General features: G+C 38.3%; 2 protein-coding genes across 2 annotated transcripts in view; one reads left to right on the forward strand and one right to left on the reverse strand.

The window, feature by feature from the left end:
• The window catches only part of LOC309710597 (uncharacterized protein), a 15,656-nt gene extending 15,548 nt beyond the window's left edge, over positions 1-108 (reverse strand). Inside the window, exon 1 of the mRNA XM_082540199.1 lies at positions 80-108. The gene's annotated coding sequence lies outside the window, so the exon portion shown is untranslated. The remainder of the gene's footprint in view (positions 1-79) is intronic.
• LOC309711758 (thyrotropin receptor-like) overlaps positions 1-18,531 on the forward strand; it is a gene marked incomplete at its 5' end in the record, with an annotated part of 19,858 nt that extends 1,327 nt beyond the window's left edge. Inside the window, 12 exons of the mRNA XM_082542216.1 lie at positions 1,194-1,305; positions 7,355-7,470; positions 7,549-7,620; positions 11,705-11,779; positions 12,358-12,432; positions 12,549-12,623; positions 12,716-12,793; positions 14,035-14,103; positions 14,575-14,652; positions 14,839-15,027; positions 16,513-17,596; positions 17,690-18,531. Of these exons, the coding sequence (XP_082398342.1) occupies positions 1,194-1,305; positions 7,355-7,470; positions 7,549-7,620; positions 11,705-11,779; positions 12,358-12,432; positions 12,549-12,623; positions 12,716-12,793; positions 14,035-14,103; positions 14,575-14,652; positions 14,839-15,027; positions 16,513-17,596; positions 17,690-17,863 (2,197 nt within the window). The 3' untranslated portion in view covers positions 17,864-18,531. The remainder of the gene's footprint in view (positions 1-1,193; positions 1,306-7,354; positions 7,471-7,548; positions 7,621-11,704; positions 11,780-12,357; positions 12,433-12,548; positions 12,624-12,715; positions 12,794-14,034; positions 14,104-14,574; positions 14,653-14,838; positions 15,028-16,512; positions 17,597-17,689) is intronic.
• Between the last annotated feature and the right edge of the window lie 86 nt (positions 18,532-18,617).

The following is an 18,617-nucleotide window of genomic DNA, read 5'->3' on the forward strand; positions in this document are numbered from 1 at the left end:
GTTTCTGGCAAAACACAGTTATATTTAAAAGTCGATTCAGGATTTAATGAATTGATATCGCTTTATTCAAGCTACTCACCTCCCACTTCCACCTGCACTTTCAACTGGACCACGGCCAATCAGAGAGGTCCCACCCCTTACTATCTCTGATTGGTTTAGTCCACGATAGGGGCATAATGTGTGTCTGTTGTTGACCACAGGGAATGTTGCAGATATTTATTTTTTTTCTTGCTACCCGAACAGTTGGTCGCACAGGTGCAACCAATTTTTTTTTTTAGTCGCACCACTGAAAAATTTGGTCGCATTTGCGACTAAATTGGTCGCACTCTAGAGCCCTGCCTGATGTGGGGCATGAAGGATTTTAAATTGTACTCTCGATTCAACAGGGAGCCAATGACGAGAAGCTAGATAGGAGAAATATGCTTTCTCTTTCTAGTCCCTGTCCGTATTATTGCTGCAGTATTTTAGATCAACTTATCCTCTATAACTTAAAGTGGTCAGTTTGACATATATTACAAGTGTCATTATCATGTTTTTCTTCCTGGCATTATCCAGTTTTTGTGTTTTGTTTTGGACTCGTTATTCACTTTTTTGATAGTAAGAAGTTAATTATGTTCTAGTTGAGGGTGTTACTTTCTGGTTCCTCTGAGTTTGTATTTATAGTTTTTGATTTCTGGTCTGTTCATGTCTGTCCCAGTCTCATCTCCATGTTTTGTTATTCTTGTTTTGTTTGTCTCAGTGTGTGTGTTACAGAGATGGGCAGTAACGCGTTACTTGTAACGCTTTACTGTAATCTGATTACTTTTTTCAAGTAACGAGTAAAGTAAGGGATTACTACTGCAAAAAAGGTAATTAGATTACCGTTACTTTCCCGTAGGAACGCTGTGTTAATAATTCAATGTCCACGTTAACGATCATATCGCTTTAGGTACTTTTCTTTACTGCGTTACTAAAACCGTGATTTTTTTGCTAGAATGTCTCATGACAGTGACGTAAGTGAGTGCAACGTTTGTGATCAACAATGGATAATATATCAAGTGCAGGAGAGAGTATGAGCATGGAGCGTTTAAAGTGTGGAAGTACTGACCCTACTTTAAGTATGATTCCATAAAAAGTGACAAAAACATTAGTGTCCGTTGTGCGTGGGAAGAAAACTTCTTTTTACAGCGAAAAAAAAACCCCTAAACACCGAGTGCGCAACGACGTAATGGGAAACTCACAGAGAAACTCGTGGATTCTTCAACTGACTGCTGCGGCACACCTGCACCAGGGCAAACCTCCGCCTACGCCACTCCTGCTTTACAGGTGAAAATAGAGCAAAAAGGACCGCTAGTCTTTGACTTTATTTATTTTCTGCTGTGTTTTACTTGCATCTATTTGAAAGACTGAGTGTAAACACAAAAAATATTTTATTTTATGTGCAGAAAATAGGTTTAAATGTTAAACTAATTTATTCAAGTCAGAGAATGGTGCATATAATTTAATTTTTGCTTGATGCATAAAGTTAAAAGATTAAAACTGATAAAACAAGTTAAAAAAAGAGACTTTTCCATTTGATTACATTTTGTATGAGGGATTATGCAGAAAAAGTAGAATTGGGCTGAAAGATCTATCGCTTTATCACCTATTCAGGTTGTAAATCGTGTTTTTAAAAAAGTAACTAAGTAACTAAGTAATTAATTACTTTTGAAAATAAGTAATCTGTAAAGTAATGGGATTACTTTTTTTGAAAACAAAACTTTACTTATTTATTTATTTTTATAAAGCTCTGACTTATATTATGAGCATGAGTCTGTGCAGCGGATGTCCTAGCCTGTTTGGCGCCCTGGGAGAACACTCCCTCTGGCGCCAGAGGAGTTCGAGTCTCCAGGAGAAAAATCCTGGCGGTTTGAGGCCCCAGGCTTGTGTTGGGTACGGTCCATCCCAAGGACATTGGCTCGAGCGCGCTGTTGGGGAGAAGCCGGCCCTGTCCAAGTACGTCACAGGGACAGCGTAGAGCTGGGCGATAGAACGATAACGATATGTATCGCGATATAACTTTTACTCGATAGAGAAATTAAGCTATCGCGATAGACCTCGCCGCTCTTGTCCTCTTAAAAAAAAAAAAAAGGTCAGCCAATACAAATTAGGTAGCGCAGAGCCGAACCAATCACAGCCGCAGCGTCACGTACAGCACAAGTGCCAAGCCGCACGTGTGTTTGTTTGGGAAGCAGCCAGCGGGTAATGGAGCCAGCGCGTAATGGAGGAAATGAGTGTGCCGACTAGAAAAATCAACCGAGCGTGACCGAAGAGAAAACAGATGATGGTTCCAATGCCGGAGAGATTGTCGAACGGAAGAGCCATAGAAGTTCCGTAGTGTGAAGGTATTTCGGCTATTTCAAGTCTGACAAAAAACAGAGTAGCGTGCACTGTAAATTGTGCCGAAAGCAAGTCTGGAAATACAATAAACTGGTGCATGCGTCACACTGTGCGCCACGTTATTGTTTCGGTGAAATGAATTTCTACAATACTGTTACTGTTAATTCTACTCTCTGCAGTGTTTAAATGCTTACATATACACACAGTTACTGTCCGTCCACACATACGACTCGGTTCTGCTTCTATGCCCCAGCTTTGTTTACTTTTTCCCACCGAGGCTTCTAGACTTCTGATTGGCCAACATTTCTGCACGGTTAGGAATCTAGCGCCACCTGCTGCTTTGGCATGTTCATAGCAGCGTTTTCCTTCATTTCTGCCTTTATGTGTGGACGAGATTATTTTTTAAAACGAAAACAGAAAATCTCCGTTTTCAAAAATACCCGTGTACGTGTGGACGTAGCCTCAGTCTCTGACTGGAAGCGCTAATTCGTCATTCGGCTTTTGTCAGACTAAAGTAACTGTTAAAACTGTTTGAAAAGCTAAGCTATACAACAAGGAGAGATTGAGAATTTCCTTTTAGTTCTCAGTTTATTTGATATTGACAAAAGTTAGTCAGTTTTGTCTGTTCTTCTGTAAAACAAACTAAGATTTATTTTTAGAATTAATATTTTGTTTCTAAGTGGAATTGACAATTTAGTAGTCTGTTTCGTTTGTTCTATTTTGAAACTTAAACGCTTTAGCGGCTGCCTTTTGTGTAGTTTGCAATATTTGCCTTTATTTATCTGAAAAAGTCTCATGTTCCTTAAGTACATCTACCCTGTTGAACTTATTATGGGAAATAAATATTTAAATAAAAACAAGCTGCTTATTATTTCACATTTTACTTGTGAGCAACGGCACATTTAAATCTTACAAATATAGTTATTTGGCTTATATCGTGATAGATATCGTTATCGCCTGAAATGAAAAAAACATATCGTGATATGAAAAAATCTCATATCGCCCAGCTCTAGGACAGCGGTTCGGATACACTGTCGGAGTCCATTTCTGCATACTATAGTGCACGGAGTGGCGGTGTTCGTTCCTTGGTCCGTAGAAGGCAAGGACCTCACAGGGGACGCCTTGTGTAGTAAAATGGGATCTAGATCCAGTAGAGCGGCAGACGTTCCACCGGGCAGCCAGGGACAAAACTCAATATTTGACTGTATGGTTAAGAAATGGGGAATTGGGTGTATGAATCAGAATCAGAATCAGAATCAGAATGGGTTTATTGCCAGATGTTGAGGTTTACAACATTAGGAAATTGCTGCGGTGCTTCAGTGCAGACAATAAGAATTAAAGTGCTATGTAGTAAGAAAGATATGTGCATGCTATATACATGAGATATATACATGAGAATAAGAATTATGAGTGCTACGTAGAAAGATATATACATGAGTGCAGGTGGTGATCAGTGCCAAACATGAAATGATGCAGTGACACAGCGTAGGGTCATGTGTTAGTGGCGGGGACAGTCATGTGGTTATTGTTCATGTGTCCAACAGCAGAGGGGAAGAAACTGTTCTTGTGGCGAGAGGTTCTGGTGCGAATGGACCGGAGCCTCCTGCCTGAGGGGAGCAGGTCAAACAGACTGTGTCCAGGGTGAGAAGGGTCAGCTGAGATCCGGGCTGCACGCCGCAGTGTCCTGGAGGTGTACAGGTCCTGCAGAGATGGGAGTCTGCAGCCAATCACCTTCTCAGCAGAGCGCACAACACGCTGCAGTCTCTGTTTGTCCCTGATAGTGGCTCCAGCGTACCACACGGTGATGGAGGAGGTGAGGATGGACTCGATGATTGCAGTGTAGAATTGCATCATCGTCCGTGTTGGCAGGTTGAATTTCTTCAGCTGCCTCAGGAAGTACATCCTCTGCTGGGCTTTCTTAATGACGGAGGTGATGGTGGGCTCCCACTTCAGGTCCTGGGTGATGGTGGTACCCAGGAAGCGGAATGAGTCCACAGAGGTGATGGGGGTGTCAGTCAGGATGATGGGGGGGAGTGGGGCTGTGTGCTTCCTGAAGTCCACAATAATCTCCACTGTCTTCTGGGCATTCAGCACCAGGTTGTTGTGGCTGCACCAAGACACCAGACGTTCAACCTCCCTCCTGTAGGCAGACTCGTCCCCGTCCGAGATGAGCCCAATGACGGTGGTGTCATCTGCGAACTTGATTAGCTTGACAGACTGGTGGGTGGAGGTGCAGCAGTTGGTGTACAGGGAGAAGAGCATGAAATATGTTGTTAAGTGGCAAAAAGTAAACGGGTTTCCCGGGAAGGGATCGCTGAGTGTTAACCAGTTAAAGAAAGTAGAGAAACAGTTGCGGGAGGAGGAAGTGAAATTATTGAAATAAGGGAAAGTTAACACTGTAGATTTGCGTAGGGTAAGCGATGAGAAGGAATGTTTGAAAATGTGGATGATGGAAGCAGAAAGGAGAGAAAAGAAAGCAGCTCTGACAGAGTTGCCTAGAGAAGTGCATGGAAGGGAGGCTGATGCAGAATCTGCCTCAGCGCCTCTTCCGCCTCCGTATAACATGGAGAACAAAACATAATTTCCCTGTTCACACGCTGCGCCAAAAATCGGTCCACCCCGAGGATCGGGTCCCCCGACACAAACAGAGTAACATAGTGTACGCTGTTAAGTGCCAGAAGGATTGCCAGGATTTATACATCGGGGAAACCAAACAACCTCTGGCGAAGCGGATGGCACAACACAGAAGAGCTACCTCGTCAGGCCAGGACTCTGCAGTCTATTTACACCTACAGGCCAGTGGACACTCTTTCAATGATGAGGATGTGCACATCCTGGACAGGGAGGAACGCTGGTTTGAGCGCAGAGTCAAGGAGGCCATTTACGTGAAAAGGGAAAGACCATCTCTGAATCGAGGAGGGGGCCTAAGGGTACATCTGTCACCATCTTACAATGCTGTGATTGCAGTCATTCCCCAACTCTCTGTGAATGGGACTCATGGCCATTGATCAGTGGTCTTTGATCAGTGGGTTTTGGTCAGTGGTTGTTGATCAATGGTCATGAGAATTTGCATAATTATGATTAAAGAACTGACCTCCCAGCCCATTGTTCCTTCAGGGGGCTGGTTTCAGTCATTATGCAAATGTACTGTTTATAAGATTGGGGAAACCTGCAGTCAGCTGAGACTGAGAAGTCACTTGGATGAGTGATGAAACGTTTCTCCCACAAAACGCTACGTCCAGATGAACAGATTCAACTTTTGGAGATTCCCCCTCCCTAAACAACTAAATGCCATGTTGCCATATCATTTTTTGATTGGTCGACATGGTACATTTTTCGACCAGTAGGAAAGGGTGGGTTTTTTTGTTGTCCATTTTGCTCACAGGCGGAGAGTGCTTTCAAGCGCTTTCCTTATAAAACACAGTTTTTACCGTTTCTTCCCGCTGTAAATATAAACAACGATAGTATCCAGGAAGAAATCCAAACATTGCATATATTTTTATTATAACTCTGGTTTTACGAGGCCTATCAACACAATTTAAAAACTGGTATAAAGTCCACACTTTTCCCGTCAATTGTTCCTTCTGTCCTGCTCACATCTCCAATGGCTGTAAACGTTGTCAATTAACGTGGCTTCACTCCACATCAGCCACGCCACTTTGATAGCTAAAACACCAGTGTGTGTGACAGGATGCTATCTTAGCCTGTCAATGACGTTGATTAGCTGCGTATATACGAATGTGAATCGCATTATTGGCTGGACTATGGGATAAGGTGGCATCGTTCTAATGCCATATGGGAGCAGCCAGTCACTTACTGACTAACACTGCAAAACAGAATTGTTAAAGTATTTATTTTAATTTCAATTCAGGTTAGATTTTTTTTGTGCGCAACGCAGATTTTTTTTTGCGCAGAGACCATGCCAGCAGTGCGCAATTGCACACGTGCGCAGCTAACAGGGAACATTGGTCATGTGTATTATGTTTAGTTCTGCTTCCTCTTTCTTGCCAGTCTGATTATGTTACTCAAGCGTGAAACTGCATATCAAGATGCTGAGTTCACCAGCATCTGATCAGTTACAAATATAGATAATTTTATTAATTTATTAATACATGGGAGAATCTGGTGGTTTATAATCGAATATTTCATTGAATTAATGTTTAAAAGACAGTCTTGTTTTTTATTTGTTCCACAGTAGCCTCAGTGGTCTTTAAAGGCCTTGGAGTAAGTAAAGAATTAATAATACAAATGTAGGGTTAGGCAGTATTCTCCATATAAAGTCAGCAAGTAGAAATATGTGCTCCATTTTAGAAGCTTTAGAGAAGCTTGTCTCCTTTTCTCTGTGTTTGCACTCCTTGTCCCTAAAACAAAACATACATTTTTTTCCCCTGTGCGCATTCCTTTGAAGAAACTTTCCTTGCAGTGGTGAGGTAATCAGGGCTCATGATGGAATTTCTGTGGAATGATTTGAACCTGTGGAATAACCCTGTGGTACCGGAACTTTCATAATACTAATCTTGTGTTTGGATTATTGATTCACGTTCGTGTTTTAAATAAACACCTAAATAAACCTTTAGTACTAGAAATAGTATAAGTTCTGCCTGCCTCAGTGGTCCGTTGACAGCAAGTTTTTATTATAATTTTATTTCAGATGAAATAAGAAATGAACAGCCTAGGCAAAAAAATGCCTTTAGGGTTTAATGAAAGTATTAAAAGTATCAAAAGAATAATGATGATATAAGATTTAATAAGATTTAAACTCTTAATACTGATCAAATATATACCTAACATATTTACTGTATAATCTGCATTATACAAGTAGAAAATTATATTCAAAATCTTATTTTGAAGGGCAGTTGTGGAGCACTTGCAATTGGCCAAAATCCAGGACAGCCCAGTGGCTTTGAAAACTCAAATGAGCAGAGTCTTCACAAGTACTGCTTTTACAATGAATTCTGTTTTTCATATTACTATTTTAACTTTTATCCTTGTCAAGACTACTATTCATCTGGAGTATTGTCCACCTCATTGCCAGTGTGAGTGGGAAATCCACAGTGTGTCGTGCTTTGGAGTTGAGGTTATTCCTGTTTTCCATTCCAGCACAAAGGAAGTGTAAGTAACCACAGTCCTTAACCGCTGATTTCTGTGACTGTTGTGGTTAGACTGAAATGCCTTCAATTTCTCTTTTAGATGGCTTCTGGGGACAAGAATGTATTCTATTCCTGAGAATGCATTTGCAAACTTGGCCAATATTTCACAAATGTAAGATACTTTCTACAAAACTATCCTCTTTCTTTCAATCTAGTAGATTACTACTCAACAAAGTAAATAAACAATATTGACAGTAAACTGGTGCTTAACCAATTACCTTCATGATCCTCTATTGCAAGTACTGACTGAAGACAAAAATTACAGTTATTGTAATAAAAATAAACCTCTTATTATATATTATATTTTATATGAGACTTAAAGGCACTGTTATCTCTTAGTATATGTTTCCTATATGCTTAATAAAAATGAGACTTTCAACAAAACTTTTAACTATTCTAACTATTAACATTACGGGCATTTTTTTCCTTCCCCTCAAGTAAAAGTTAAAGCAGAACTGAAGTATATACTGCCCTGGGTCTTATAGATGACATGATGGTTGATGCAGAAATGAAAATCAGTGTATGTTGCTAATGCAGAGCTGATTGAGGTGGAATGTATGGTTCAGAAGGGGTAGAGTATTCATAGCTCACTGGTCTGGTTAAACGCAGAGAGCTCTACTTTTGGTAGAAGGAGTTTACAAAGTATGTAGCCTGTGGACTACTCTTGTTTGTTTTATTTTTGGTCCTCTAGTCAGAGAAATGTATTAACCAGCTATTGTGGTTTGAGCAGCCTTTTAATAGAATAGAATAGAATAGAATAGAATAGAATAGAATAATCCTTTAATTGTCCCACAAGAGGAAATTTGGTTGTAACAGCAGCAAGAAAAACACATATACAAACAAACAGTATACAGGACACAGAACAGAAACATACACATTTTTTTTTACATATTTACATCAAGGACAATAGTTACCAAAAACAGAGTACTGCACAGTTATTAGTACTGTACCGAATATGTGTTAAAAATGGCATCTAGTGGAACAGGTTATATGTTCAACAACTTACCACTGTGATCAAAAAAAGAGACATCCTTGTCACACTGCAAACTCTGATTTAAATTCAAAATACCTTACTAAGGTATTTTGTCATTAAACACACAGTCATAAAGAGCAAATAAAAATGAAATGATTCCGTAAAGACCACAAGAATGGCCAGATTGAAGTAACATCTTCTGTTGTGCCTTGCTCTTCTGGACATTTTCATTTCTAAAATGTAGTCTTTCATTTCATAACAATGCTGTCAGGTTTAGTAATAACAGCTTCATTTGTGTAGCACATTTCAAAAAACAGAAAACAAAGTGCATCACGGTTTTGATAAAAACCACACATTAAAGATTAGGTTAAAACATATTGACTTATGGATTCATAAATAGACACAAAATCATCCATACAACCATAGATTCATTCAACTCGAACCTCAGTTTTTGCCGGAATCAGATAAAAGACATTTGAATACATGCAACTGGTTAATTTCAATTAGATTAAATTTAATTAATGCAGTGCCAAATCACAAGAACAGTTACCTCAGGTTGCTTTATTACTACAGTAGAGAAAAAATCTCAACAATCAAATAACCCCCTGAGCCCGTACTTGGTCACGGAGGGAAGGAAAAGCTCAGTTTTAGCAGGAAGAAACCTCTGGAAGAACCAGGCTCAGGGAGAGCCAGCCATTTTCTGTGACTAAAAGAGGAAAGCAATTTATTAAAAGCATACCCTTGTTTCTGTCTGAAGTTGTCAACACTATCACTCTTCAGTGATTGCCTGTGTATTATATGCAGTGTGCATATAATACACAGGACAACCTAACTCGAAATAAACTCAAGAATGGTAGAAACTAGACTAAGAAACATAGGTCGCACAGAGAATAAAAATGAATGAATAAACAACATTCAAAAAACCCATGAACACAAAACACTTTAGTCAGTGACGCAGGTACCCTGACAGCCTTTAAGTCTGTAAGACATGCCTGTAGCTTAACTAATTGGTTTCTGTTATCTGCCTTCATGCATAAATAAAGCTGGTATTATCTGCATAGCAGTGAAAATGTATGGTATGTCATCTAATAATATTATCAAAGGAAAGCATGTCTTATTTAAATTGAACTGGTTACTGCATAGAACCCCCTGGAACTTAGCAAATTTTGTGTGGTGAGCAGAGATGGGCAGTAATGCGTAATCCGATTACTTTTTTCAAGCAACGAGTAAAGTAAGGGATTACTATTGCAAAAACAGTAATTAGATTACCGTTACTTTCCCGTAGGAACGCTGCGTTACTGCGTTACTAAAACCGTGATTTTTTTTGCGAGAATGTCTCCTGACAGTGACGTAAAGCAAGTGCGACGTTCGTGACAACATCTGTGTGCAGATCAACAATGGATAATATATCAAGTGCAGGAGAGAGTATGAGCATGGAGCGTTTAAAGTGTGGAAGTACTGACCCTACTTTAAGTATGATTCCATAAAAAGTGACAAAAACATTAGTGTCCGTTGTGCGTGGGAAGAAAACTCCTTTTTACAGCGAAAAAACCCCCCAAGCAAGCACTGAGTGCGCAACGACGTAATGGGAAATTCACAGAGAAACTCGTGGATTCTTCAACTGACTGCTGTGGCACACCTGCACCAGGGTAAACCTCCGCCTACCACGCTCCTGCTTTACAGGTGAAAATAGAGCAAAAGGACCGCTAGTCTTTGATTTTATTAATTTTCTGCTGTGTTTTACTTGCATCTATTTGAAAGAGTGAGTGTAAACACACACAAAAAAAAAAAGAATTATGTGCAGGAATGTGCAAAAAATAGGTTTAAATATTAAACAAATTTCTTCCAGTCAGAGAATGTTGCATATAATTAAATTTTTGCTTGATGCATAAAGTTAAAAGATTAAAACTAATAAAACAAGTTTTAAAAAGGGACCTTTCCATTTGATTACATTTTGTATGATGGATTGTGCAAAAAAAGTAGAATTGGGCTGAAAGATCTATCGCTTTATCACCTATTCAGGTTGTAAATCGTGTTTTTAAAAAGTAACTAAGTAACTAAGTAATTAATTACTTTTGAAAATAAGTAATCAGTAAAGTAATGGGATTACTTTTGGGGGGAGGTAATCAGTAATTAGTTACTGATTACTTTTTTCAAGTAACTTGACCACCACTGGTGGTGAGGGGTATCAGGTGCTGTACTAAGGTGTAGCAGGACAAGCAAACGATGAGTCCACTGTCAGAGAACATTAGTAACCTTCACTAGTGCTGTTTCTGTGTTATGATAAACTCTAAATCCTGACTGAAACTCTTCAAATAACCCATTCTTCTGGGAATTATACTGTGCTGTTTTACAACTGTTCTTTCAAGAATGTTTAAAATAAAAAGAAGGTTAGAAATCAGCCTATGATTAGTTAAGATAGCTGAATAGTAATGTATTTTAAGTAAAATACATGCGTCTGGGAAGGGATCTCAGTTTTGAGATCCCTTCCCAGACGCCTTAACGCCCACTCACATCCTGGGCCATCTGATCTCAGGAATTCGCATGATAAGGTGGGGCCAGGTTTCACAATGAACTCACCCGAAACTCTGGCTGATTGGGACCCACACCCAGTTTCACACCTTGGCTCAGGTGATTAGAGGATCATCAGGGGGTCCTTTTGTCCCTCTGTAGGGGGATACTCCCACTAGGTTTATATCTGGGACTCTCCATCATTTGACCTTAGAACTGAAGAAGCTTCTCGGATGAGAGGTGAAACGTCTTCAAGTAACTTAAAGAAGTCCAGACGCTTTTCTTTGCAAGGTCCTTTGACTACGATGACCTGGATGACTGAGAACCTTCACAGACATATTTTAAGTAAAGGTTAATATGTTGCTAGGAGGTTGCAGTAGAGCTGCAGTGGTGAGTTTTAAGTTTTGGAGAACAAGCCATTTATTGTCTTGTCAATAAATGGCTTCGGCCCATACATCAGAGTTGTGAGTTTCTAGAGCTTTATTATCAGCTATATATATATTTTTTTCATTCTTATTCATAGTTGTGCTTCTTATCCATCCAGGATCTGTATCTAATAATGTTCTTATCAGAAGATATCAAATTTGATTCAGTGACCATCATTTTTGTCTTTAAAAGTTGTTCAGACAATTAACAGTATTTCTCTCTCTATTTCTTTCTAAATCTCTCAATCTTCAAATCAGAAGTTGTACTTTGTTTGTGTGTTTTTCAGATACATATCTGATGACAGTACATTAAGATATCTTGAAAGGCATTCTTTCTACAACCTGTCCAGGGTCACACACATGTATGTAAATTTCATGCACAAAAATTTAACATGTAATTGAAATTAATCATCAAATGAATGGATTTATGCTTCAGAAAATACAAATAAGTCTTGTATCATGTTTCCTCTGTCCTGCAGTAGTACTGGCAAAATGATTTTCAAAGACCTGGCTTTTTTTAATGTTGGAGATGGGTTGGTTAGATGTAAAACATAATTATACAGTAATGTACCGATTATTTCAGCAGATTATTCAATCCTTACATGGTTCTTCTCGGTTCCTAAATCCCACCAGCTTCTCCTTTCAAGTACAGGGTTACTTTGCTATTAAACCCTTGTCATTAGCTTTGCATTTTTATATAACAAGCCCCAATATGACAAGCCCCCTTTCCTGTCAGATACTCATATACTCAAACACATGTATAACAGGTTGAAAGTGTTACAGTAGATAACTTGTGAAAAGATTTCTATGGATGTTTCTATAATTAAAACAGTTTTGGAGATATCTTAGACTGAAAAAAATTTTTAGGCAAAAAAGCATTACATGAAAAAATGCAAATATTTTGTGTTTGTGTCTCTGTGTATGTTTTCATGTCCAACAGACAACTAAATGGCATCAAAACACTGTCATATATTGATCAAGATGCTTTTAAGAATCTGCCTAATTTAAAATATCTGTAAGTATGATTTTATTTGTTTATTTATATTATGACTGTATTGTTTGTTTTCCAAATAAGCAACATAAAAGTTATGTACATTTATTGATTCTTGACTCAGCTTTCTTTTAATACAGTGGGATCACAAACACAGGTCTCACCACCTTTCCTGGGCTACAGCATATTCACTCCAGCCAAGACCATTTTATATTGTATGTAGCATTTAGTCATAAATATTCTGCTGCACATTCCTCTAATAATTTGACTTGAAGCCTTTGTGTGTGTGTTTGCTCCTTTTTAACAGAGAGATGGTGGAGAATGTTTTTATCCAAGTCATACCTGCTAATTCCTTTACTGGAATATCTCTGAATACTTTGACTATGTGAGTTTAATTTAATGTCAATGACTAATAATGCAACACATTTTATCTCTTAATTTGCCATGTTAATGGAGCTTGGTGATGACTCTTCATACTTGCTGGCATATGGTTATTGGTTAGGTCTAGAAAGACGGTCATGGTTTGGGATAAAATTCCTTCCTTCCTTCCTTCCTTCCTTCCTTCCTTCTGTCCATGAGACGTTATCACTTCAACCTCCTCAAAGCATGGAAAGAGGCTCAAACTGTTTCTCTGGTGAGCTATAGTGATGGAAAGAGATGAGTTGGGGCTGGAGGTGCTAAATTCAACCATTCCCACCTCCCTCCATTGTGATGACCACCTCACAGAGGCCAAGAGAGTGGATATTACTGCACTGCAACAGTGTTTTGCAGATTTGTTCTCCCCAGTAGCAGCTCGCTCATAGGGCACCATTTTGAAATAGTTCCTCAGATGGATAAGACAGCACCCATCGCATCCTGCCTGCCTCCCATGACCAACAAAAAGGGCAGTTCTTGGGGCTGGCTGGTTATTGCCACTTGTTTATCCTGAACTTTGTGGATCTGACCAGCCCCTTGAAGGATCTCCTTCCAGTGGACGGAGCAGTGCCAGGTGGCATTTGTACAGGTGAAGAAGGCTCTCTGTGAGGAACCCCTGCTTCACACTCCTGACTTTCCCCTCCCCTTTGGTTTTGCAGACCCACGCTTCAAACTGAGGGCTGGGGACTGTTTGTCACAGCAACTGTAAATAGACTGGTACTTCATGAGTAAATGGAACACTTTTTACTCTAAGCTTTTTTTCATCCAATCAAACAGACAAACATACAGCAATTGTTTTCTATGACTTCTATGACTAAGTGTTTTGTCAAACAGCGGCACACACTCCCACTCAGCTGAATGTTTCAAGGACAACTGGGGGTTCAGTATCTTGCCCAAAGATGCAGACTGGAGGAGTTACCACACCTGACCAGAGATTGTAGCCCAGTATATTTGAGAACTCTACCAACTACAATACTTTTGGTTATACGCCTTATGTTAAAGATGCAGGTTTGCACATCAGTCATATCTTGATGGCTTGATTTAAAATCGTTTTCCAATATGCATACCCTGCAGATTATGACAACAGAATGTATTTAATGTCGTTTCCAATGGCATACATGTCAGTGTGAAACATAGAGATGGAACTAACGTTTAACAACAAATTTAATTATGAAGATTTAAGATTTACAGGGTTTTCTTCCCCTTTTTTAGTGTGCTGAATAGCAATGGTGTGAAAGAGATCCAGGACTATGCTTTCAATGGAACCAAACTGGAGGAAGTGTATGAACTTTTGATTTATTCACTAAACTGATAGGACACAAGATTCAATTCACATCTTGTATTTATTTATTTCTTGTCTATATAGTTTGTGTCTGAAATTTACTAACGTGCTTGATAGATGGGATAAGTCATAGGTAGATTATAGCCTCAAGTGAACAAGCAATTTTAATGACTAAAATTTCTGGGCAGGGTCAAATAATGTTGGCCCCTTTGGTAGTTGTAGGTATACTGTTTCAGATACTTTAAAATGTTCTAATGTCATTGATTATGGTTTTCAATCTTTTTTTTTTGTTGTTTAATTCAAAATGGACATGAAACATTGTACAACAGTTCATTTCTTTGTTATTCTTGTCAGTTTCATTTTACTAAACACACTTTTCAGAAAAAAATACATTTTAAAACTGAAGGTTTGGTAAAACTAAATAGTTTTTATCATGTCATTTTGTTCCCCATCTTTTCCCAAATATTCAGGTATCTTGATAGGAATTTGGATTTAGAACAAATAGAGGAATTTGCATTTTATGGTGTGATTCAAGGCCCAACTCACCTGTGAGTACAGAATTCACAAAAGACAAAGTGTTCTTGACAAAAATCTCTCTCTCTCTCTCGCTCTTTTATTCTCTCTCCCACCCTTCCTTTATATAAAGACAGAGAAAGACAGAGAGAGAGAGAGAGAGAGAGAGAGAGCTCTGTAGCCCAATGAATTAATTCTTAACTATTTGTCTGTCAATCCAGAGATCTTTCAGATACCAAAGTACACTCTTTACCATCAAAAGGTATGAAGAACATTGAAAAGCTCCAAGCTAAAAACACATGGGCCTTAAAAATGCTGCCCCCCTTAAGAGCTTTTGTTCACTTACAAAGCGCTGAATTGACCTTCCCAAGCCATTGCTGTGGTCTTAAAATGCTGAAAAGAGGGCAAGGGTAAGTCTTGGGAAAATATTCCCTGTTTTTCTTTTACTTGTGTACTTCTTTCTCCTTTCTGTTGTAATGTCCATAGTATTAGGCCTTGGTTATTCTCAAAAGCTGTAACTAGCTACTAGCTAAAAATTTTAGTGTATGAAAAAATAGTTACTTAGAACATGGCAATAATTTAGCATTTAAACATTTGACAGTTGAAAAAAGATGCACTGTAGATTGCAGCTTTTGTTTTGTCTGTTTCCATCTTTAGCCAAACATTACACAGAATTTATACTGACTTAACATTCACTATGCTGTCCTATATAACCTGCTCAATGACTGCTATAAATTTACAGAAACAAAAAAGTGAGCTAATTGTAACATCAAACCCTACATATGGTCATAACAACTTGCAATGTGTGTTGTTTATATATTGTTGTGATTAATTGCTGTTTTTTGACTGTTGCGATTGCTATCACAATGTGGTTATAATACTACATATTATGTTATACTTTTTAAGACTATTTTAGTCTTTAGGTGGAAACTATTGTCGAGTACTGTCTGTATCTCAGACAAGATCCAACACTCTGACATCACAAAGTGACAAGTGAAAACCATTATGGGTTTTTACTTTTTACACTTTGCATCACATGTAGTAATTCATGGTGTAATAAACACATTTCCAAAAAAGGAAAAAAAATATTATTTGCAAATTTACATTCTATTTAAAATAGTGCAAAGACAACATAATAAATGTTCATATTGATACACTAATTATAACTTTAAATGTAATACAACAGCAAGTTTAAATTAAAGTGAGTTAGAAAAAAAATTGGAAAAGTTGCATAATGACAAAAATCAGGCTTTATTTCAAATTCATTGCATGACTTCCACATCAGAAACTCAAAAGAAATCACGGACATCACATCCTCTGGCTTAAGAGGAGAAGGACATGTTATTAGGGCACAGTTTAAAAGTCAACATCTATGGGGTTCATTAATGTACATATCTTGTACATCTCCATTAATGTTGAGTGTGGCTTTGGAGAAACACATGTTTATTTGAATGATAGCCAAACCAAATTCTGAATGTATAACAACAGTCCAGAGTAAAGCATGTAGGTGCTAACTTGACCTGCCTGTGTTCCAAACCTCTTAACAATTCAAAAGCTATTTTATGAAATAGAAAAATATGACAAAAATCACAGGAATAGTTAATGTAAAAAGACTTTCATTTACAGTGTTCTTAAAAGAAGAGATAATGAAACTCAGTGGTAAACATAGACTATGTCCTAACTGTTTTAATAGTAACAAAAAAAAGCACATATGGTCACTTGCCTTTGCATTTTTAATTAAAAATAGGCTTTAAATGATTTGAAGATTATTGCATTGTTTTTATTTACAATTTAAATGTGGTTAAACAACAACCCACTTTCGTCACAAAATTTGTATTTGAAAATATGCTTGTAATTCATTCCCTGAAAAATAACTCTTTTCATTTCTGTGCAAGACACTCTGAGGCAGTTATCTGCAACCTGACATGGGCTACTTCAGGAAAGCTGCAGCTGTCTTCTGCAATGCTCTCTCAGAGGTATCTGGAGTACAACATCTCACAACATCTGAAATCTAAAAAGTTTGGTATTCCAACTCATGGCAGTGCAAATAGCAATCCCAACAGACTGATTTGCCCAACCAAGAAGTCTCAGGATGATACTTTGTTCTATGTAAAAACATATTCAGAGCATCTCAGTGAAGTTTTTGACTTTTCGCTGTGTAATGAACTTGACGCAGATGATGGACCCTCATGCACCCCCCTGCCTGATGCTTTGAACCCCTGTGAAGATGTGATGAGTAAAGACATCCTCAGGATATTGGTCTGGGTCGTCAGTTTATTTGCCATTTCAGCAAACCTATTGGTGCTCTTCATCCTGTTGACCAGTCGACAGAAAATGTCTGTTACCCGTTTTCTTATAGGTCACCTGGCATTTGCAGATTGCTGTATGGGGTTCTACTTGCTGGTCATTGCATTTGTGGATTTCTACACACGCTCCAATTATCATCACTATGCGATTACCTGGCAAACAGGAAGTGGCTGCAATATAGTAGGAATATTATCTGTGTTTGCCAGTGAGTTGTCTGTGTTCACATTAACTCTAATCAGTCTTCAGCGCTGGAATGCCATCTTCTCAGCTATCAGGCCAGACAGAAAAATGAGGTTGCGTCATGCATCTGTGCTAATGCTTGTTGGCTGGTTGTTGTGTGCGTTTCTTGCACTGCTGCCAGTAGTTGGTGTGAGCAGTTACCAGAAAGTAAGCATCTGCTTACCTATAGACACTGGGACAACTGCTGCACGGACATACATTATTTCTGTCTTGATTGTTAATGTCACTGCTTTTATGGTAGTATGCTTATGTTACATCCACATCTATTTTATGGTACACAATCCCAATCATAACTCCAGCAGATACGACGCGAGCATGGCCAAACGTATGGCTGTTATTATTTTCACCAACTTTTTATGTCTGGCTCCCATTTGTTTCTACGGCCTGTCTGCAGCTTTCCACCACCCGATGATAACTGTCACAGATTCCAAGGTATAACTTTACATACTTGTAATATTTAATGCACCCCCCCCCCCCCCCCTCCCTCCCTCATTTATAATAAGGGTTATGTCTTTTTCTCAACAGGTGCTGCTGGTTCTTTTCTATCCTCTCAACTCTTGCACCAACCCATTTTTTTATGCTATCTTGACAAAGGCATTTCACAGAGATATCCTGATGATGCTGAGTCAGATGGGTCTTTGTCAACGGCAAGCACACCTCTATCGAAGCCAACTAGTCAGTATTACTCCCTACATATAAAGAAAATGTCTACCCCAAAGCCCAGCATCCATATCCCAAAACAAATAAGACTCAAAAAACAAAAAGTGGCTTTTTAAATTTGATTAATGTCCATTTCTTATAGTAATAGTCATAAATGGTTACATATTCACAGACCTGATCAATCAAAAGTGTACTATGTCACCTAAACGGAGAAGTAACCATGAGGTTGAATTTCAATATTTAATGTATATGTCTTTGATGCGGTTACAAATAAATAAATAATGTCTGAACATTATACTATTCCAGCCATAAGGTGGAATAAGAAAACAGAACAGTTCAAATCACGAGAAAACAAACATTGCATTTTCTATTTTCTATTCGTTTTTAGAACCAGGTAACAAACCTTGGTCCATATGGGATTTAAAATATCAACCAAAGGGGAAAAATATCTAAACAATGGGAAATGTAAAGAGCAGGTTTATCCTAACTTTTTGTGATCTACCATTTATTCTAAACATTCTAAACTGCTAATTTAAACGAACAGCAAGTGAGACCCAGGTAGGCTGCAGATTGTTGGTTGTTCTGTATAATTAACTGCTCTTTTCTCTGTAAAAAAAAAAAAGGCTACTTATTAGATTGTTTTCAGGGTAAGAAGCATAAAAAAAAATTAAAACAATGTCTTGTTCACTGATAAAGCCACTGACAAGCCATTATGATCCACTGTAGCAGACTAATTCAACCTCTAATAAATCTATTTATAATCAAACTGGATCCTTGCCATTAGTATATGTAA

The sequence above is a fragment of the Aulonocara stuartgranti genome, assembly GCF_965226115.1.
Source record: "Aulonocara stuartgranti genome assembly, chromosome: 7".
Classification (NCBI taxonomy): Eukaryota; Metazoa; Chordata; class Actinopteri; order Cichliformes; family Cichlidae; genus Aulonocara; species Aulonocara stuartgranti.